Source organism: Nymphaea colorata, chromosome 10, assembly GCF_008831285.2.
Source record: "Nymphaea colorata isolate Beijing-Zhang1983 chromosome 10, ASM883128v2, whole genome shotgun sequence".
NCBI lineage: Eukaryota > Viridiplantae > Streptophyta > Magnoliopsida > Nymphaeales > Nymphaeaceae > Nymphaea > Nymphaea colorata.
Genome location: NC_045147.1, coordinates 7,215,515 through 7,238,230, shown reverse-complemented (window position 1 = coordinate 7,238,230; position 22,716 = coordinate 7,215,515). Strand labels below are relative to the sequence as shown.

The following is a 22,716-nucleotide window of genomic DNA, read 5'->3' as shown; positions in this document are numbered from 1 at the left end:
AGGAGATGGAAAGGATTGCAACGGGATAGGTGGGATAGGTAAAGGGATAGGACATGGCATTTCAGATGATGTAGAGGTAAGAGGATTAAAGTAAGACCGCTCCTCGAAAAAAGTGACATCCGCACTGATATACTCTTTGTGAGTTACCGGATCAAAGCACTTGTACCCTTTTTGGTTTCGGGGGTAGCCAATGAACACACACTTAATGGCTTGAGCAGCAAGTTTATCACGTTTAGGCCCAAGAATATGAACAAAACAGGTACAACCAAAAACTTTTGGTGCAACGGAAAACAAGCTTCGATTGGGATAAACAAGTTTAATAGGTACTTTGTTGTCAATGGAAGTTGATGGCAAACGATTGGTCAGGTAACAAGACATGAGAATGGCATCACCCCATAAGTATGCAGGTACGTGATTATGAAGCATTAGGGTTCGAGCAACAGTTAGAAGTTGCCGATGTTTTCGTTCGGCAACTCCATTCTGTTGTGAGGTATGAGGACATGTAAATTGGGGAGAGATAAAAGGTCATTAAGATAGATGATTTGAACTCAAGAGCATTATCAGTGCGAATACACTTAACCACAGAACTAAATTGAGTCTTTATTTCAATAATCAAGTTTTTGAGAATACAAATTACTTCAGACCTTTCCTTCAACAGGAATACCCAACTGACTCGAGAATAATCATCAACAACGACAAGAAAGTACCTAAACCTATCTCGGCTAGCAACCCTGCTAGGCCCCCACACATCAACATGAAGAAGATCAAATAACCCTTGACTTGAAGGACTAAGACTCGAAGGAAAACTACTACGTGTGTGCTTGCCAAGTTGACATGCCTCACACTGGAAAGACTCTGGAACTGAAAGTTTAGGCAGGAGAGAACGAAGCTTGGGTGCTGAAGGGTGACCAAGCCGGAGATGCCACTGGAAGATTGTAGACTCTGATGTAGACGCGGTAGCTGCAAGACCCATTGGAGCCGACAGGATGTAGACTCCCCCTTTCTCATAGCCGCCACCAATCGTCTTCCCAGTTTGCAAGTCCTGAAATGAGCATGAACCAGGGTCAAAAATAACACGACAGTGTAAATCAGTAGTCAACTGTTTAACCGAGAGTAAATGAGATGGAAAGTCAGGAGCATATAAAACATGTGAAATAGTCATAGACTGAGAAAGTTTCACATTTCCATAGCCCAATACGGGTGACAGTCTACCATCTGCAATTTTGACATGACATGGCTGAGAAAATTTATGTAGAGTAGTAAACCACCCAGGGCTACTGCAGAAATGTCTCGATGCTCCTGAATCAATAATCCACAAAGTACCTGAGTCAGATGTGGAAGGACCCGCTGAAAAGGCTCGATCGGTCAACGCTGTAGAAGCTGAAGCCTGTGAGGCTTTGTGCGCTAAAAATTGCTCGTACTCAACTCTGTCAATGCTGACTGTAACTGTCTCTGGCGCTATACTAGACGAAGCGTCCTCCACTGTAGGAGTGGCAGTCTGTGCAGAACCCATAGATAAGTGAGTAGGACTCTTGCCCTGTTTGATGACTATATTTCTTCCTTGCGACAAAGAGGATGGGCGACCATGTTTATCCCAACAGCGATCCTCTAAGTGTCCAATCTTTCCACAATAGGTACATTGGAACCTCCCACGGCCCCCAGTTCCACGACCTATATTTCTTCCTCTGGCACTATAGGTGGAGCTATGACCGCGACCACCCCCCACAGCAAGAGCAGAAGCAGAGGTAGGCGTCACACCAGTTGGTTGAGACAGGCTAACAGCAAGACGGCTAAGTCTGTTGTATGCATCAGAGAGCTCAGGAATTTCACTTCCAGTGAGCATTTGATCCTTAGCAGAAGCATACTCAGGGGAGAGACCAGCAAGAAACTTCGCAACCATAGTAGGTTCAAAATGTGACTTATAACACGATTTGCAAGGAGGACGCAAAAATTTCAGACGTTCATAAGTAGCTTTCACTGTTGCAAAGTATTGAGATAAATCTTGATTTCCCTGTCGGAGGTTGTGCAACTCTTCTTCAATTTGAAGGATTTTACTTACATTCTTATCTTGAGAATATGTCTGGCTAAGGAAGTCCCACATCTCCTTCGCAGTAGTATAGTAAGTAATAGTAGAAGCAATTTGGGGTTGGACACTATTCATAATCCAAGACATAACCATGCTGTCGTCCTCTTCCCAGGTTATGTACTTGCCTGTCTTGTTAAGAGGTTCATCCTCTTCAATAATGTGTCTCTTTCGATGTCCTTTTACTGACAACATAAAGGATCTAGACCACAACTCATAGTTGTGTCCATCTAATTTAACTGTAGATCCATAGGAAAAGGGATTTCCAACTCCTTTATGATCATTACCACCCTCCAATCTTTGGTTCTCAGCCATCATAAATCACAGCAAGAATGGGACGACCAAAATGAAATATATATATATGCAGCAATTTCACGCAGCCTTCAGGAACAGAACAAAGAACAGTCACGCAGCCTCTTTCAACAACCCCCAAAACAGCAAGGAAAAAGGAGAAAACGGACAACTTGCTGGAAAGAAAATTTGCTGAAACTACACAGGAAACGACAGGGAATAAACTTGCTGGAAAACAGAACTTATAAATGAAGTCTGCCGCTGCTTCTAACATTCCACATCTTGCGTAGATAAATTCTGCATCTATTTTGCTTCACCAGAATTTCTGATCATCCCTCAAACCACAACTACAGACAGCATATCAACGTTTCTTCAACACTTAAACGTTCAACACTCTAAACAGTATCCATGACCAGCACATAAAAAAATATCCAAATACTCCACGTGAGGATCTGATCACGCCTTCCACATAGGCGAGATCAGGTCCTCCTCTACACAGCAGAGAATATGAGATAAGTTAGAGATTACTCCAGCAACAGCTTGAGGTGTTCTCGTAAGTCTGAGATATTCTCGTATGCAAGATGGGCAAGAAACGATCACGCCAGAACACAGAGTCGATGACGCCAGCAGCTTGAGTCGATCACGCCTGCAGCTTGAGCCGATCACGCCAGCAGCTTGAGTCGTGGCTCTGATACCATGTTGCGTAATAGGGAAGGGGAGAACGAGAGAAAGAAAGAGAGAGAGAGAGGCGGTAAAACTTCTTACTCAATCTCGTACACTAATCTCTACTAAAAGAGAGATTAGGGCACGGCTGTAACAGTTACAAACGGAGGACACATAAAATATTGAAATGACATAAGAGAACCCTAACTTTTAAATATTCAACTAACTACCACATTTAAAGCCAAACTTTCTACTTTCAACAGATACATTTCTCTCAAATTGAGTAGAAGGCAAGGCTTTAGTCAGAACATCAGCAGTTTGGTCTTCAGACTTCATATATAGTATGATCAATTCTTTAGCATCAATTTTCTCCCGGATGAAGTGACGGTCAATCTCAAACATGTTTTGTTCGGTCATGTAACACAGGATTGTTGACCAAATTGATTGTTGACTTGTTATCACAATACATCTTCATTGGTTCTTCAGTCTCCACTCCAATGTCATTCAACACTACTTTCAGCCACAGTAATGCTGACACTCTCATAGCAACAACCCTATATTTAGCCTCTGCACTCGAGCGGGAACAAACATTTTGTCTCTTGCTCCTCCATACTATGAGATTCCACCTCAGGTAGATACAGTACCCTGAGGTTGATCTCCTAGTATCCACACAGCCTATCCAGTCTGCATCTGAATACCCTTCAATCTCGAAAGGTCCTTGTTTCACACATAGGAGCCCCTTGCCTGGATTTCCTTTCAAGTAACACAAGATCCTGTCAACAGCCTTCAGGTGAGCATCGGTTGTAGCATGCATGAATTGACTCATCACGCTAACAGCAAAGGTAATATCAGGTCTACTTAAAATGAGATAGATCAATCTTCCAATCAAACGTTGATACCTCTGTCCCATTGACCTCTTCACAAAGAGTTCACCAGCCCTAACACTGAGCTTGTGTCCAGCATTCAGAGGAGTAGAGGCAGGTTTACACCCCAGTTTTCCTGTTTTTTTTAGTAAATCCAAAGTATACTTCTTGATTCAGCACAAGGGTCGTACCTAACTTAGAAATTTCAATACCAAGAAAATACTTTAGTTTGCCAAGGTCCTTGAGATCAAACTCGACAACCAGTAACTTCTTTAATTTTGTGATTTCATCTTCATCATCACCTCTAACAATCATATCATCAACATAGACTAACAAAAGGGTAACTTTTCCTCCTTCCTCTTCACAAATAGAGTATGATCTCCATTTCCTTGATTGTAGCCATATTGTCTCATTACAAGTATAAGACGTTCAAACCATGCTCGGGGAGATTACTTGAGCCCATATAAAGCTTTCTTCAGTTTACAGCATTTTCCCGGTTCCTCATATCCTGGAGGCATACACATATACACCTCCTCTTCAAGGTCTCCATTGAGAAAAGCATTCTTAACGTCAAGTTGGTAGATCTTCCACTCCATCATAGCTAAAGAAATAATAACTCTAACTGTCTTCATCTTTGCAACAGGAGCAAAGGTCTCCAAATAGTCAATCTCATATTTTGGACTAAACCCGTTGGCTATAAGGCGAGCTTTGTACCTCTCAACACTCCCATTTGGTTTATATGTAATGGTGTAGACCCACTTGGATCCAACTAGATGAGCCGCTTCAGAGATCTTTACCACTTCCCATGTCTTGTTTTTGCTCAAGGCTTCCATCTCTTCTCGCATTGCATGAATCCACTTGGGATCACTCTGAGCCTCAGTAACAGTCTTGGAATCACAGCCAAAGAAAGTGGGAATCACAGCCAAAGAAAAAGATGAAACAAAAGATTTGTAATCCTTACTTAGTCTAGAATATGATACAAAGTTACCAATAGGGTGTTGAGTACATGACCTGACACCCTTTCTCAAGGCAATGGGAAGCTCTTCAATTTTAGCTTCAGTCTGAATCTCCTGAGCAGGACTTGGGTCATCCAGGAAAGGAATAGCATTGGGATTGGGAGTAGAATTCTCACCATCAGTCACCTCATCTGTACGTACTCTTCGCCTAGAGTAAACCTGCCCAAACAAGTGATTACGTTCCTCCTCAGTCCCAGTAGAGCACCCTTCATCTCTCTCATGCTCAAGCACATCTTCAACAGTTTGATTTGCTTCCCGCTTGTGTTCCAGAAAATCTGTGAATTGAATATCTTGACTCTGAGAATACTCTTCCCCTGACACAGACTTCTCCCCCTGAAGAGGATTCTCACCAAAGTAAGAGGCATGTTCCAAGAAGGTGACATCCTTGGTAACATAAACACGACCAGTGGTAGGATCAAGGCACTTATACCCCTTTTAAGTATGAAAATACCTAACAAATACACCCTTAATCGACCTCGGATCAAGTTTTTTAACATTGGGACTATGATCATGAATAAGGCAAACACATCCAAAGACACAAGGTGAGAGGAGAAAGGGTTGATAACTCCCTGGAAGCATAGAATGAGGAGTCCGCCCATTTAGCACACGACTAGGCATACGATTAATCAAATATGCACTAGTGAGAACAACATCACCCCAATAATGTTTTGGAAGATTCCTTTGAAACAAAAGGGTCTTGGTGACATTAAGCAATTGACGATTTTTCCTCTCAGCTACCCCATTTTGTGGAGGGGTATAGCTGCAAAACGTCTCATGAACAATCCCCCTTTTTCGAAATAAATCTTCTACAGATTGACACACATACTCACGAGCATTGTCAAACCGAAAGGTCTTAACAGATCCTCCATATTGGGTCTCCACAAGAAGGATAAAGGTCGCACTTCACTACAGTCTTTCAGCAAGTAAACAAAGGTACTCCTTGAGTAATCGTCTATAAATGTTATAAAGTGTTTGTAGAAACAAAATATGCACGAGAGTAGAAGAAAGCACACAGATGTAACGTGGAAAACCCTCAACACGAGGGAAGAAAAACCACGGGTGAGGAGGTCTGGTGCTCACTAGCCTCCAGACACTCTCTCTCTTCAAAACTTCATTAACACTAAGATTAGGGTTTACAGAGATATAAGTAGTCCTAATTAGGACAAACCGGATTGGGTAAGGATCCGGACCCGGACAACAAAACCCGTCAACACTCCCCCTCAAGTTGGGCATACATATCAAACATGCCCAACTTGGATACATTTCTCTCAAATGGAGTTACACTTAAGGCCTTGGTTAGGATATCAGCAGTTTGGTCTTCAGACTTCATGTATGGTAGCGTTAATTCCTTAGCATCAATTCTTTCTCTGATGAAGTGACGATCAATCTCCACATGCTTTGTTCGATCATGAAGAACCGGGTTGTTGGCCAAGTTAATTGCAGACTTATTATCACAATACATCCTCATAGGCCCTTCAATCTCTATTCCAATATCTGTCAATAAGATCTTCGGCCATAACAATTCTGATACCCCAGTAGCCACAGCCCTATATTCAGCCTCTGCAGTCGAGCGGGAACACACATCTTGTCTCTTGCTTCTCCAAACAACTAAATTTCCCCCCAAGTAGACGCAGTACCCTGAAGTAGATCTTCGGTTCCATCCAATTCCATAGTTCTTCCATCAACAACTTTAGTAAGGACTAGTTGTGGTTCAAGTTTTGTCCCATCAACTAGTTCCCAAAGGCTTTTACTACGAATAAAATGTTCCATAGTTCTAGCCCATTGTATATAGTTTGTTGATGAGAGTTTGGGAAATGGAAGAGATGAGACTTTGTCATCCATTATCAAAATCAACAAGGTAATTTCACTTACAAGTTATGACAAAGCTGGCTGCCACGTGAGAAGAAGTCCACGGCAATAAAAGAATCCAGTCACCCTTCTTCTTGTATAACACTTGTATGTTTGAAATGACAAAAAAATGAAAAAAAACAGCCACAATCTTCACCACCAATAGAGGCCAGCAAAATAACACCTCAGCCACAATCTTTACCACCAATAGAGGCCAGCAAAACAGCACCTTGTGTCAATAATCAGCCAGCAATAACGTCGAGTACTTGGAGTGCTTCACGGCTCCAAAGAATGAGTAAAAGCTTAAACTTCAAACTGAAGGACAAGATGAATAGCCAAAACCCGGCTCTGATACCATGTAAATCAGGCCCAAAGAGACAAATACTTCAAGTAAATCAGCCTTGAAGTTTCCACCAACAAGTCAAACTCACAAGCCCTCAAACAAGAGGTGAAGAAGGACTTGAATTAATCACAATAAGAGATACATAAAGTAAGTTAAAAAGCCATATGAAACAATAGAGAAGCTGCCCTATTTATAGAGGAGAGGGCCAAAAAGGAGGAGGAGTCAGTCCCAACGGCTAGAAATCTAGCCGTTGGGACTAGTCTCCCTCTAGGTAAAACAGAAAAAAGGAGAAGGATAAAAGGGGAAAAACAGAAAATAAACTAAAGGAAAAGATACATAAAGAAAGTAAAAATTACATAAGTGTCCTAAGTACCCAAAAGATATAAAATATATATATATACATATAAAGCATATATTAGATGACTAATACATGTGATATATATAAATATATATATGTATACATTTGGAATACATACATTCTAACAAGTTCGTCCTCTAATGTTAGGCAGAAATTCATTCTGCCTTGTGGTAAGTATCAGACATTTATTCATGATCAGATTTGGGTCTGCTATATATACTACTTTTTTCACCGCATAAGTTGATATTTTTCGTGTTAATATTTGAGATTAGATTCTTATCTGGTGTTAACTGTCAAGGAGCAGATCTGTGCATCCTACTATTCCAAATTACAGGCTGATTTCTTTGGGGAGAAGCATTCTTTTTATATTTGTTGCAGAAGATGGAGAAAAGAGAGGGAGCAAAAGAGAACGAGAGAGAGAGAGAGTGAGAATAAATTATTGTGCTTTAATTGCTAACCCTAATCTCTTATTTAAAGAGAGAATAGGGGTCAGCTAGAGTCTTTACACAAGAGAGACACATAAAGATATAAATGACTAAAGAAGACTCTAACTTTTCAATAATAAGAAAACTACTATACTTAAATATAAGCTTTCTACTTTCAACACTCCTCCTTAAGCTCGAGCATAGATATCAATCATGCTCAGCTTGTTACAACATCTAGAGAAATCACCAATAGGAAGAGCCTTAGTAAACATATCTGCCGCCTTATCTTTAGAAGCTACATGAACTGTAGACACAACACCTCCTTGTATAAGATCCCAAACATAATGACAACCGACCTCTATGCGCTTTGTTCTCTCATGAAATACTGGATTATTTGCAATATAGGTGGTAGCCTTGTTATCACAGTACATTTTCATAGGAAGAGGAACCTGAATACTCATATTTGTTAGCATAGACTTAACCCAAGTCATCTCAGTAGCCGTTTGAGCCATTGCTCTATATTCAGATTTTGCACTTGATCTCGAAACTACATTTTGTTTCTTGCTTTTCTATGATATTAGGTTGCCCCCAACAAAGATATAGAAGCTTGTGGTGGATTTTCTATCATCAACAGACTCTGCATAGTTAGCATCACTGTACGCAACAATTTCTAGAGATTCACCTTTCTTGAAAAAGAGACCCCTGCCCGGGGATGACTTTAGATATTTCAAAACCATCAATGCAGCATCCCAATGAACTTTTCTAGGTTTTTCCATAAACTGACTTAGTTAACCAACAACAAAGCTAATGTCTGGTCTAGTCACAGTGATATACAGAAGCTTGCCAATAAGAGACCTGTAAGATCGTGAATCCACTAGCTCTGATTGATCATTATGAAGATGAAGACGTGGATTCATCGGCAGATTAGCCGGTTTGGCTCCTAACATCCCTATATCCTGCAGTAGGTCAAGTACATATTTCCTTTGAGACAACACTACACTTTCTTTGTTATGAGCAACCTCAATCTCAAGAAAATATCGCAAGTGACCAAGATCTTTCATGACAAAGTGCTTCTGAAGGAAAGATTTTGTGACTGAAATTTCTTGATCACAATCACCTATCAGGATGATGTCATCAACATAAACTACCATAACAACTATACCTTTGGAGGTCTTCTTGATGAATAGAGAATGGTCCAAAAGAGATCTTTCAAATCTACATTGTGAAACGACTTCAGATAATTTGTGAAACCACGCCCTAGGACTTTGTTTAAGTCCATAAATTGCCTTCTTCAGACGACACACTTTTCTACACTCCCCCTGTCGCTCGAACCCTGGGGGTTGCTGCATATATACAGTCTCTTTAAGATCACCATATAGAAAGGCATTCTTTACATCCAGCTGATACATAGGTCAATCAAAGTATACCGCAACAGAGATAATGAGCCGAATAGTACCCAACCTGGCCATAGGAGAGAAAGTCTCAAAGAAGTCAACTCCATATGTTTGGGTATAACCCTTAGCCACTAATCGAGCCTTATCTCTCTCTACAGACCCATCTGAATGGTACTTGATTGTAAAGAGCCATTTAGAGCCAACAATATCACAATTTGAAGGAGGATCAACCAATTCCCAGGTACCACACTGTAAGAGAGCATCCATCTCATCTTGCATGGCTTTTCGCCATTTACAATCTAGTAATGTCTGTTGATGACTAGTTGGTACAGTATGAACTGTCATAGCATGAAGAAACTGCTGTAAATTGTCATCAAGGTGGTAAGTGAAAACACATTGTGAGATAGGATGCATAGTACACTATCTCTTGCCTTTGCATAGGGCTATAGGCAAGTCCTGAGAAGGATCAATGTCAGGTATACTTACTTCAATGGAGCTCACATCCTGAGAAGATTATGATGGTCGACCATGAGAGGGATCCTGTCGACGAGTGTATACCAATGAAGGATCCTGGAACCTATTCATAGTCGGAGTAGGAAAGGAAAAAGACTGCAACAGAATTGGAGGGATAGGTAGAGAAATAGGACATGACATCTCAGATGACACAGAAGTAGGACTAAAGTAGAACTGAGACTCGAAAAAAATGACATCTGCACTGATATACTCTTTGTGAGTTACCAGATCAAAGCACTTGTACCCTTTTTGGTTTCGAGGATAGCCAATGAACACACTTAATGGCTTGAGCAGTAAGTTTATCACGTTTAGGCCCAAGGATGTGAACAAAACAGGTACAGCCAAACACTTTTGGTGCAACAGGAAATAAGCTTCGATTGGGATAAATAAGTTTAATCGGTAGTTTGTTGTCAATGAAGGATGACTGTAAACGATTTGTCAAGTAACAAGCCATAAGTATGGCATCACCCCATAATTATGCAGGTACATGATTATGAAGCATTAGGGTACGAGCAACAGTTAGAAGTTGCCTATGTTTTCGTTCAGCAACTTCATTATGTTCTGAGGTATGAAGACATGTAAATTGGGGAGAGATACCATTTTCAGCATAAAAGGTCATTAAGATAGATGATAGACGATTTAAACTCAAGAGCATTATCAATGCGATTATATACTTAACCAGAAAACCAAATGGAGTTTTTATTTCAATAATCAAGTTTTTGAGAATAAGTACTACTTCAAAGTTCAAACCTTTCTTTTAAAAGAAATACCCAACAAACTCGAGAGTAATCATCAACAATAACCAAAAAATACCTAAACTTAGATCAGCTAGCAACCCTGCTAGGACCCCACACATCAACATGAAGAAGATCAAACAACCCTTGACTTGATGGACTAAGACTCGAAGGAAAACTACTACGAGTATGCTTGCCAAGTTGACAGGCCTCACATTGAAATGGCTCTGGGACTGAAAAGTGAGGTAGGATGGAACGGAGCTTGGGACCTGAAGGATGACCGAGCCTGAGATGCCGCTGAAAGGGTGTAGAATCTGATGTAGAAGAGGTAGCAACAAGACCCATAGGGGGCGATAGGATGTAGACGCCCCCTTTTTCATAGCCACCACCAATAGTCTTTCCAGTTTGTAAGTCCTGAAATGAGCATGCACCAGAGTAAAAAACAATGCGTCAGTGTAAATCAATAGTCAACTGTTTAACAAAGAGCAAATGAGATGGAAACTCAGGACCGTATAAGACGTGGAATGGTCATCGACTGAGAAAGCTTCACATATCCATAACCCAATATAGGTGACATTCTACCATCTGCAATTTTGACATGACGTGGCTGAGAGAATCTATGCAACGTAGTGAACAAACCAGGTCTACTGCAGAAATGTCTCGATGCTCCTGAGTCAATAATCCAAGAGATACCTGAATTAGGCGTGGATGTACCCGTAGAAAGAGCTCGATCAATCAAGGCAGTGGAAGCTGGAGCCTGTGAGGCTTTGTGTGCCAAAAACTGCACATACTCAGATTTGTCAATGCTAATTGTGACTGTAATCATCCAAAGGAGGAGGGATTCCCAGTTCCTTTATAATCATTGCCACCATTTGTTTGTCAGTCTCAGCCATAATGAACATAGCAGGGAGCACCAAAACAATTTTGCAGCAGTTTGAACACACCAAAGAACGTTCAACTTATAATTAATCAATCAGGTAAGAGGCTGATCAACAACACAAAACTCAACAATATCACTGCCTATGTCACACGGGTACTTCTTTTTATGAGTACCCGCACGGTACTGGTACGGTACCGTACCGGTATGGGTCTAGGTACGGCAAAAATACGGTCAACGAAGCACCGGGTACGGTCAACGTACCCAGATTATTTTTGTCCATTTTTGGACTCGGTCAGCTTTGACCGAGTCCAAAGTTGTCCATTTTCGAACAGTCGGAAACCCTAACCCCTTCTCGAGTGCCCGACTTCCCTGCCTTCCTCCAGACGATGAATGGGCAAGTTCAGGTAGCTTGCCCAAGACGACGCCCTTCTTCTGCCGAGATTGGAACCAAGATCAACTCCAGCGAAGGCCTTGGTCGACTTCTTTGTAGATCGAGTAGGGGCGCTAGAAGAGGTGTCGATGAGGTTGATGAGCTCGGCCAACGCGGTGTGTTTCTTCTGCGGAGGAATAGAGGAGTCAGCAGTTCTTTTGGCCCTTGCCCACGTGACTGGTACTCGGTTTTCTTGGTCGCTGGACATGGCTATGGCGGTCGGGAGACTCTACCAAGAGCAAGAAGAAGGGGAGAAGAGTGGAGGAAAGGAGAGAGATGGCCTCCTTTTGAATGCTCGCAGAGCGAGGGCCCGTACGAAGGAAATGGCGCTCCTTTTCATTTCATCAATTTTTTTGTTTCCCACCTCATTTCATCAAATTTTTTGTTTCCCACCCGCCACTTCAATTGATCTGGCCGGCTCCTGAAATAAAACAAGATTTCGGGTCTATACCAGACCTGTTTTCCGGGTCTTGGAATTGTTTCCAATTTTGAGTGGGAATTGCTCAATCTGCCCACTTTTTTTAGTTATAGATTAAAAATCCCCCTCCCTTTTCCTATTTTCCTTTTCACTCTAAACATTTCTTGTATTCCTCACAACTTTTCATTTTCATACTGTGTTTTGGATCATAATTTATGAATTGTTTGAATTTTATATATATATATATATATATATATATATATATATATCCGCGTGCGTACGGCCATACCCCGTCACCCAAATTTTTTGAAAATGGTCCGTACCCGCACCAATACCCGCACCCGTACCCGTACCTATGTGACATAGATCACAGCCAGTCGCAGCACCACTATCACACGTCAAGTGCTGATCAGCAAAGTGGAAATCAACAATATCACACGCAGCACCACTGCCACATGCCACTAATGTCACAACGATGATTATGCCAACATCTTCTAAGTATATGTATACTCTTTCAAAGTCAGACATGAGCAGTAACGTCATAAGTTGTGCACAGACTTAACGACAGCCAACAAATAACTTATTTTCAGACAACTTCAGAACTTCCAACGTGACTTCAGACTTGCCTGCACGACATTGGTTTCCTCCAGACGACTTCAAGAATGCATTGACCTAGGGTTTTAAGAAACCCTAGGATTAGCAAACGAATCTGCCCAAGATGTGAGCAGACTTGCTCGTAGAAGTCTGCCCTACAAAATCAGACGTGAGAGAACAGAAAGGAAGTACCAATAGATTCCGTAGGTCCCCAAATGTTCATGTTACAGCCGGCATTCTTGAGAGAGAAACATTTTTAAGACATTAACCAACGTAGACTCCCACACCGCTATGCATATAAATTTCTGTTGATATTTTTTATCAGATCTGATATGATCCACATTTCAGAATTGATCTTGTGTCTGCCCACAGCAACAACCAACGTGATCTGGCCTGAACTTCTTCAACAGCAGCAACTAAGAAGCTTCTGATACAGCCCTTGGCAGTCTTCCACGTGCCAAATCAGAAAAAAAAAAATTGTTCCACAGCAACTCCCACGCGCAACTTCCACGTAGTTGCTTATGCTGCACTACATCCATGTTGGGGACCTAATCACACATACCTCTTACGTGTGATTAGGTTCCCCTTCCACGCTGCTCCACTATTTCTTGATCAGCAGAGATAAGCGAGAAAGGAAGGGTAGAGAAAGAAAACAAAAGAAATACGAAGAGATAGGAGAGATAGAAGAGGAGAAGAGGTCGCCGGAAAATCACGTCAACCGTCACCAGAAAAGGATGGAGATCACTGTCTCTGATACCATGTTGCAGAAGATGGAGAAAAGAGAGGGAGCAAAAGAGAGAGAGAGAGAGAGTGAGAATAAACTATCGTGCTTTAATTGCTAACCCTAATCTCTTATTTAAAGAGAGAATAGGGGTCAGCTAGAGTCTTTATACAAGAGAGACACATAAAGATATAAATGACTAAAGAAGACTCTAACTTTTAAATAATAAGAAAACTACCACACTTAAATATAAACTTTCTACTTTCAACAATATTCTACAAATCAATAACTGAAGGAAACAACATGGAAGGCGGCAAAACATCGCCAGTGAGGGATTATAAAACATTTGCCAACCCCTTGTCATATGGAGGCACACTTCTTTGTGCACGTCACCCAAGGTCTGAGTGTTAATGTGGGATATGATACCAATTATAACAAACCAACCTACTCTCACACATGGCTTGGGTTTGGGCTCATGCTCGTGGTTTGATGGATCTAAACCTGCCCCTTGGCAGCTCTGTTTCCAACCTCTAAAAGGATTATGAATTAGATTTGTTTTTCACTTCACTAGCCCTGAAAAAGGCTATGAACAATAGTCTACCACTACACCAGCCCCCATATTAGCCCTTGATGATTCCCACAATCCTCAATATGGGATTAAATTCTTGGTGCATTACACAAGGAGCATCAAACATCACATCAGAGGTGCAGCAAGCCAAATAGTCAATACAGAATAACTTGCCTAAAGTAGGTGCATCTCTACATTCAGCAATTTTAGGTGATGGAACTAATATGTCATGAAAATCAGATGCTTGATAGTATAATTGCAGAATAAGTTCTCTGGGTTGGAATGGTAACATCATAAGCCTTTCATAATGGTTTTAGCAATGAGATACAACCCCTGCCCACAACAGATTAGAATAATAGTGAATGCCTAACTTGATGAGAAAAAGAAAATAGTGAAATTAACCAAAAGTAACAGTTTACTAATTATATATAGTCTATTGAATTCTTGCAGTTACAAATACAATACAATAGAATGTAGAAACACTTAAATTTGGAAATGAGGGGCTTACGAGCTTCCATTAGAGCAACTGGAGCTTGTAAACCATGTGGATGAAAACAAGCAAGAAGTAAATGAAGCAACTTGATGAAGTTAATGAAATAATGCACAATTACACATGATGATCATGACCCCTTTGAGATATACGACTAATGAAACCGAAAATAACAAGACAAATATCACATGTATAAAAAGAAATATCACCTATATAGAGGAATGAGTCGATAGTTTAGTATTTCCAGTAGGAGAAGAGAAGCTCCAGGCTTGCTAAATAATGTTGGACACCGTTGTGACAGAGTCTGCAAAGAGTCAATCAAGAAGTTCAGTAAAAAATAAGCCATATGAAAAAGGGTGAAATGTGCATGCTAATTTATATGCACAAAAGAATAAAAAATTCCATGTGATGCAATGACAGCCAAGCATAGAAAATAGGATTAACTATTATCATTAAGGAAAACAGAAATGATTATCATGTTACTTGACTCAACTTGTTGCATATGAAAATGATTATATGATTGTGATGATTGCTCATTTGCTCCATGTTGATACAGGCTTGATTATATGACTCAAGTTGTGCTGATGATACAGGCTCAATATATTCCAAGAGTGAATCGTTTAATGATGAACTTGTGTTTTGGCTTTGAGATGAGCGTAATTGAGAATGTAAGCCGGGTACTGATGATAAATGTCAAAGTATGCACATGCATTGAATTGATTGAACATAATGGTTGTTTACTTACTTTACACAATGTTTGCTCATGGTCTCAGTTATCATTTTGATGTGGGCAATGGCCTGGGCCGGTTTTATATTTCCGGGTTGATGGTATAAGGGGAAAGTCCGAGAGTGGCACGGTATACCGGAAATGAAAAGTTTGAGATCGGCACATGTTACGACTATAAAGAGTCGAACCCAACTGTAAAACATAATAGAGACTAGGTTCGGTAGTGCAGGGGTTCAAGGACCCGTGAGTGGAACCTTTCCTAAATGTAGAGATTGAGAAAATGCTCCTTCTCCAAGCTACTTAGAAGAGCCCATCCCCATCGTGAGGCAGCGAGTGTGGGATGCAGTTATTGCAATAACGCAGTTGAGCTCAACGAAATGTGAGTCATGGCAATGGTTACCCCAAACTATGCCAATATTCCTAGTGACTCAATGTTTGGGACCGCAGGCTGCGCAACGGTCCACCCAAAATACACCAACAAGCTGGGTGGCATCATGTGATCTTACTCAGGTGACTGCGTGTTCATGCATCATAAAGTTACATGAGATTGTAAATTGTCTGTTTATTTGTTCATTTATCTGCTTTCTTTATTGTCACCGACGTGATTGGTTTTCTTGTTACTCAGATTCAGTCTAATTCGTTGGAATGCCGAAGAAATCAGTAAACCAAACTTAGTGAACCCTTTGAATCACAACTCACCAGTGATATATCAAAAACCTTGTTATGATTTTCATTATACTCAATGGTTGTGCTGATGCTATGACTATCTACCTTCATTAGGTTCTCACTAAGTGAAGGACGATGCTCGTTGATCCAGCGGCTGAAGGGATGGGGGATCATTGGGAAAAAAAGTGACAATGTCATACACATTTTCCTTATGTACTTTTGTTTGTACATACTTGTGCAGCTTCTTAAGTTGTTTGAGACTGAGACTTGAGAGCTGTGGCTCTCCAACATATATAGAGTAATGTTTTTTTATTAATAGGTGTTTTCCATTAGCAACATTAACTGCTAGGACAGATCGTGTCATGCACTAATTACATAGGCAAGTTATCTGTATGCAATAGACAGATCGAGCCTACATCAACTACGTAGGTGTGTGTGATTGTTTTGCTTCTCCCACACACACACAAAAAAAAAAAAAGAAAGAAACTTTGTATCTATTTCCTTTTCATGATTAGTTGCGTATCACATTGGAGTGTTACATATATGCTCCTCCTAGTGGAAAACCAATATGGTGAGTTTGTCAAGACATTCCGGTCTGATAATGCTCGTGAGTATATGTGTCTCACTGTCGAGGAATTCCTTCGAAAGAGGGAGATTGTTCATGAGACATCATGTAGTTATACACCTCCTCAAAATGGAGTTGCTGAGAGAAAAAACCGTCAGTTACTAAATGTCACCAGAGCTTTATTGTTCCAAAGGAATCTTCCAAAATATTATTGGGGAGATGCGGTCATTACTAGTGCCTATTTGATTAATCGCATGCCTAGTCGAGTGCTCAATGGTCGTACACCCGACTCCATGCTTCCAGGGAGTAGCCAACCTTTTCACCTCCCTCCTCGGGTCTTTGGATGTGTGTGTTTCATTCATAATCACAGCCCGAATGTGAAAAAACTTGACCCCAAATCAATTAAGGGAATATTTCTTGGGTATTCTCCTACTCAAAAGGGGTATAAATGTCTAGATCCCACCACTAGTAGAGTGCACATTACCAAGGATGTCACATTCTTGGAACATGTCTCTTATTTTGGTGAGAATTCTCTTCAGGGGGAGAAGTCAATGTCTAAGGAAGAGTATTCTCCAAGTCAGGAAATTCAGTTTATAGATTTTCTGGATTACAGGCACAAAGAGAATCTATTTGTCGAGGTGCTTGGAAAAGAAGAAGATGGGACGTCTATTGAGGTACATGAACAGGGAAAGGAGGAAGAGTGTCCTATGGAGACAGAAAAAGAAGGCAATCGTCTGTTTGGGCAGGTGTATTCTAGGAGAAGAGCTTGTACTGATAAGGTGATTGATGGTGATAAGTCAACTCCGAATCCCAATCCTACTTCTTTCTTGGATGACCCAAGTCATGCTCAGAAGCAACCTATTGAGAGAGAAAGTCAAACAGAAAATGAAAAGAAGGATCTTCCCATTGCCCTGAGAAAGGGTGTCAGGTCATGTACCCAACAACCTATTGGTAACTTTGTATCTTACTCTAGATTGAGCACTGACTACAAATGTTTTGTATTCTCATTGTCTGTGGCTGTGATTCCCAGGAATGTTACAGAGGCTCAGAGTGACCCCAAGTGGACTCATGCTATGCAAGAAGAGATGGAGGTCTTAGACAAAAACCAGACATGGGAGGTGGTAGAGATTCCTGAAGCGGCTCATCTGGTTGGGTCAAAGTGCGTCTACACCATTAAGTACAAACCAGATGGGAACATTGAGAGGTACAAAGCATGTCTGGTGGCCAAAGGGTTCAGTCAGAAATATGGGATCGACTACTTAGAGACGCTTGCCCCAATTGCGAAGATGAAGACTGTTAGAGTTATTATTTTTTTGGCAGTGCTGAAGGGTTGGGAGATGTGCCAACTCGATGTTAAAAATGTCTTTCTCAACGGAGATCTCGAAGAGGAAGTATATATGTGTATGCCCCCGGATTTTGAGAGACCTGGAAAATGTTGTAAACTGAAGAAGGCTTTGTATGGGCTCAAACAGTCTCCTCGAGCATGGTTTGAACGTCTCAGACTTGTTATGAAGAAGCATGGCTACAAACAAGGAAATAGAGATCATACCCTGTTTGTAAAGAGGATAGAAGGTAAAGTTACCCTACTGTTGGTTTATGTTGATGATATGATTGTTACAGGTGATGATGAAAAAGAGATAGCAAGATTAAAGGGTTTACTATCAGCTGAATTTGATTTCAAGGACCTTGGCAAGCTGAAGTACTTCCTTGGTATTGAAATTGCCAGATCAAGTACAACTCTTGTGCTTAATCAAAGGAAGTATACCTTGGATTTACTGAAGGAGACAGGAAAACTGGGATGCAGACCAGCTTCTACTCCTCTGGATGCTGGGCACAAACTCGGTAGCAAGGATGGAGAACTTTTGTGTGAAGAAGCTAAAGGGAGATATCAACGTCTAGTTGGTAGATTGATATACCTTACTCTGACTAGACCGGATATCACCTTTGCTGTAAATGTGATGAGCCAGTTTATGCATGCACCTACGGATGCGCTTGAAGGCTGTAGATAGAATCCTGTGTTACTTGAAGAAGAATCCTGGCAAGGGACTTCTATAAGTGAAACAAAGGTCTATAGAAATTGAAGGGTATTCTGATGCAGACTGGGTAGGCTGTGTTGACACCAAAAGATCTACTTCAGGGTACTGCGTTTACTTGGGGGGAAATCTAGTTGTTTGGAAAAGCAAGAGACAAGATGTTTGTTCCCGCTCAAGTGCAAAGGCTGAATATAGGGCAATTGCTACTGGAGTATCAGAGTTGTTGTGGCTAAAGATCTTGCTGACTGATATTGGGATAGAGATTGAAGGGCCTATGAGGATGTATTGTGATAACAAGTCTGCGATTAACTTGGCTAACAATCCAGTGCTTCATGATCGAACAAAGCATGTTGAGATTGACCGTCACTTCATCAGAGAAAGAATTGATGCCAGGGAGTTAACATTACCATACATGAAGTCTGAAGACCAAACTGTTGATATTCTAACTAAAGCTTTACATGTAACTCCTTTTGAGAGAAATGTATCCATGTTGGGCATGTTTGATATGTATGCCCAACTTGAGGGGGAGTGTTGACGGATCTTGGTGTATGGGTCCGGCTTGGTGTATGGGTCCGGGTCTGGACCCGATCCTTTGTGTCCTAGTTTCGGCATACTTATAGCATTGTAACCCCTAATCTTAAGGTTAATGAAGTTTTAAAGAGAGAGAGAGTCTGGCGGCTAGTGGGCACCAGACCTCCTCACCCGTGGTTTTTTCCCTCTAGTTGAGGGTTTTCCACGTTACATCTGTGTTCGATCTTCCGTTCTTGTGCGTCTATTATTTCTACACCAACCAATCTTAAAACTTTACCAACTGGTATGCTGATTCTAATTAACTTGGTAGATGATTCCCAAAATTGACTATTAAATCCAATATCCACAACTTCCCTTCATTTTCTCTTACGAGGATAAGGATATACAGCTCATTCATCGAGCAAGAACAATTGTCTCAAAACATTTTTCTGTTTCACTATACTATGTATTTTCAAGACATTTGTCACAAAACTAGGTTGTGAAGGTCTCATCAAATTGCCTCTACATGTATATTTTCAATGAAATTGAATACATAAGCAAGATTGTAAATGTATTTTGTAATTACTTAACATTATTCAACACTTGATGTCATCTCATCTCTCCCTCCAAGATCTCCAAACATAAGACTAATTCAATGGAGTAGTGCATGAAGTACACAACATTGTGTGAAGTTTGCCAAGATCAAAACAAGATAACAAAGGTAGCCAGGATCATGGTTACCAAGAGACCAAATGAATATGAGAAGCAGCATGTGAAGTGAAAGAACTGAGCCAAATGCATGAAAAGGAAACTACAAGGATGAAGGAAACTACAAGGATGACTGAACTGTGACATTTTAATATGGGAAGGAAAAGAATATTTATGGGAACTCGCATTGGATCAGTCACAAATACCAACAACTTTTGAAAAGTATCATTTCTCATTGCCAAAACAGGATGAAACATATTTTCATAATATTGCAAAAAAAATTTTGGTGCTATTATATTGGTAATTTGCATCTCATATTAATGCATTTTTTCCATTTCTGTTTTATTTAAAATTGTAAATGTTCAAAAAAAATCATTGGAACATTTACCAATATATTTGTAAGTAAAATAGTAAAACTCTCAATTCATAATTTTTTTCTACTGTTACATATTTTATAATATTTGATTCTGAAATCTTCCCAAGATAAATAAGTTTTTCAAGAAATACCCAAGAAACACACCACCAATAGAAAAAACCAAAGACAATATTTGTGATTACGTGCAGAACCAAGCTTCAATCATAGAATCAGGCTTCATACGTTATTTTCCTCTCCTTTAGGATAGTGCTAAGTTACCTCCTCCTCAATGATGCTAACTACGCAAGGCTTGAGCCTTTGCCAAATTTGCATACCTTTAACCATTTCAAACATGCATAGCAAAATAACAATTTATAGACGCAAAAAGCATTCTTATCTTAGATACAAAAAAGTGCATGACTCGAGCCAATGATAACAAATTTAAAAAATTAATACATGATAAAAATGAAATTTCATAAAGCAAACGAAAGAAACTACTTCCAGCATATTCATGTTTAGCTATTTCAGAAGAACATATAATAGAGACAGCAGGCTTTTGAGGTAGAAATTTACACTGAAATGTAGACGAAATAAAGAGTGAGGTGCTATCAACAAAATTCTTGCATATACCTCGACCAATGAAATGCTAGGAATGACCTGAACGTTAGAGAAAGTTGTTAGATGCCCTGGTATGATGCTTAATATGAGAGAGTAAAAAAAACAAAAAGACTAACCAAAAAATGAACAATAGAAATAATGTTCTTATGAAAATTTTAACCAACAAGGATTATTTAAAATTCTAAACATTTTATGATGGCACTATCAGCAGTTTGAATCCAGAAAAAGGCTGGCTCTGGCTGTTCTAGTCTACTGTTGTGGTGCAGCAGGGTATTGACCAAGCTGCTCTCGGCTAAGGCTGGTTCAAGTGCCTGCGAGTTAGTCTCCTCTTGAGGCTCTGGCGTAAGGATATAGGTTATGGAGTGTGAAGGGCATGGGCCCTTGCTAAGGTCTGCATCATGTAGATGGCTCAAGCACGGACGTGCTAAAGAGTGTTGGCAAGCAGTCAAGTGTGGGCCAGGCTCAAGGTGGCTCAGGCCCAGGCAGACTCCTCGGCTTTGCAAAGGGGCTTGGGCCAAGCTCTAGTGTAGCAGTAGGTTGGACGACGTGGGGTGGCTGCTGTTGCAGCCCGACCATGGTCAAGACTCTAGAGGTTGGGTTCTTGTTGTGGCAATTTGATCTCTTGAAGTGCTCCGGCCGCTGCTCGCAAGGTGTGGCTGACAGTGAGGAGCCAAGGAAAAGGATGCAGCCCAAGGCGGGTCCACATCACGCCAACTAGGGAGGTGATCTCAATAATTGGCATTCCCCTACTAGTTTTCATGGGTTCTTAGATACATTTCTAATCTCATGGAGATGCAAGAAAGAACAAAAGATTTTCTTGTCATCCACTGCAGTTGAATATGTGCTATGCCCTCAGCCATTATGGAGGTCGTTTGGCTGAAAAGTATGCTCAAAAATATGGGAATTCAACTTGAAGGAACATCTAAGTTATGTGGCGATGATAAGTGTCATTTATGTTGCAAATAATCATACCCTTCATGAAAGAACCAAGGACATTAAAATGGACTTCCATTTTTTGAGAGAAGAACTTTGAAAGAAGACTATTGAGCTTCCATATATTCCATCTTCACTAAAGGGCTTGGAGTTCCTTGTTTTTTATTTCTTCCTGGTGAACTTTTGGTTATGATACCATAAGTTTGAGCAGGGTGTCAAGATTTGGTATATTATTTGTAAGGATCTTTATTTGTTTTATTTGTATTTTTATTTCTCAAATTTTGTACTTATTTCTGTGTTTTTCGTCAGCTGTGAGCTCAGCTGAACTCAACTTTGAAGTTGTTGGGAACCCAAGTCAATACTTTTCTAGCCATTGGGACCCCAACAGCTAGTTTCACTTTGTCTAAATAAGAGCTCTTTGCACCTTTGTAAAGTAAACTTCCTAGAAGCTCTTTCTTATTAACAAAGTACTTTTAGTGCCTTAGTGCAGCAGTCCTTGTGAGAGATCTCGTGTTTGAAATATGATTTATATCTATATTGTGTGTGACTTGTGCCTTTTACACCTTGTGGGAAAGATCTTGAATATAGGTTTATACCTATATTTTGTTTCCTTTCAGTGGGTTTACCTGGTGTTGTGCTATGAATTTTTTACCATAGTGAAAACAAGAAAAAGTTTTCCTCAAAAGTTGTACTTTTATATGTAAGATCAATAAAATTTTATAAAATTATGATTTTTTTGTAATTTTCATATGGAACATATTGGAAAAAATGGAAATGTGAGCATAGAGTGCATCTAGACAAAGAAATTTTATCATAATATTGTCATGATATATCATGGTACTTATTCTGATACTTACTTTCAGACAATATTTGAAATATCATCATATGTTACAATAGTATCTTTCCTTTTTTTTAATATAACACCACATCATTCTTAAAATATCGATGACTTATGTGGCTACTTTATAT

The 22,716-nt window shown here is 40.2% G+C and overlaps 1 protein-coding gene across 3 annotated transcripts in view; it reads right to left on the bottom strand.

Moving 5' to 3' along the window:
- Positions 1-22,716, bottom strand: part of LOC116262992 (mediator of RNA polymerase II transcription subunit 23) — a 134,875-nt gene that overhangs the window by 78,202 nt on the left and 33,957 nt on the right. For all 3 annotated transcript variants that reach the window (XR_004174549.2, XM_031642550.2, XM_050079825.1), the window contains 2 exons: positions 20,770-20,853; positions 14,842-14,936 (listed from right to left, as the gene is read on the bottom strand). Coding sequence is in view for 2 of the 3 variants with exons in the window: in XM_031642550.2 (XP_031498410.1) it covers positions 14,842-14,936; positions 20,770-20,853 (179 nt within the window). In the remaining variant the exon portion in view is untranslated. The remainder of the gene's footprint in view (positions 1-14,841; positions 14,937-20,769; positions 20,854-22,716) is intronic.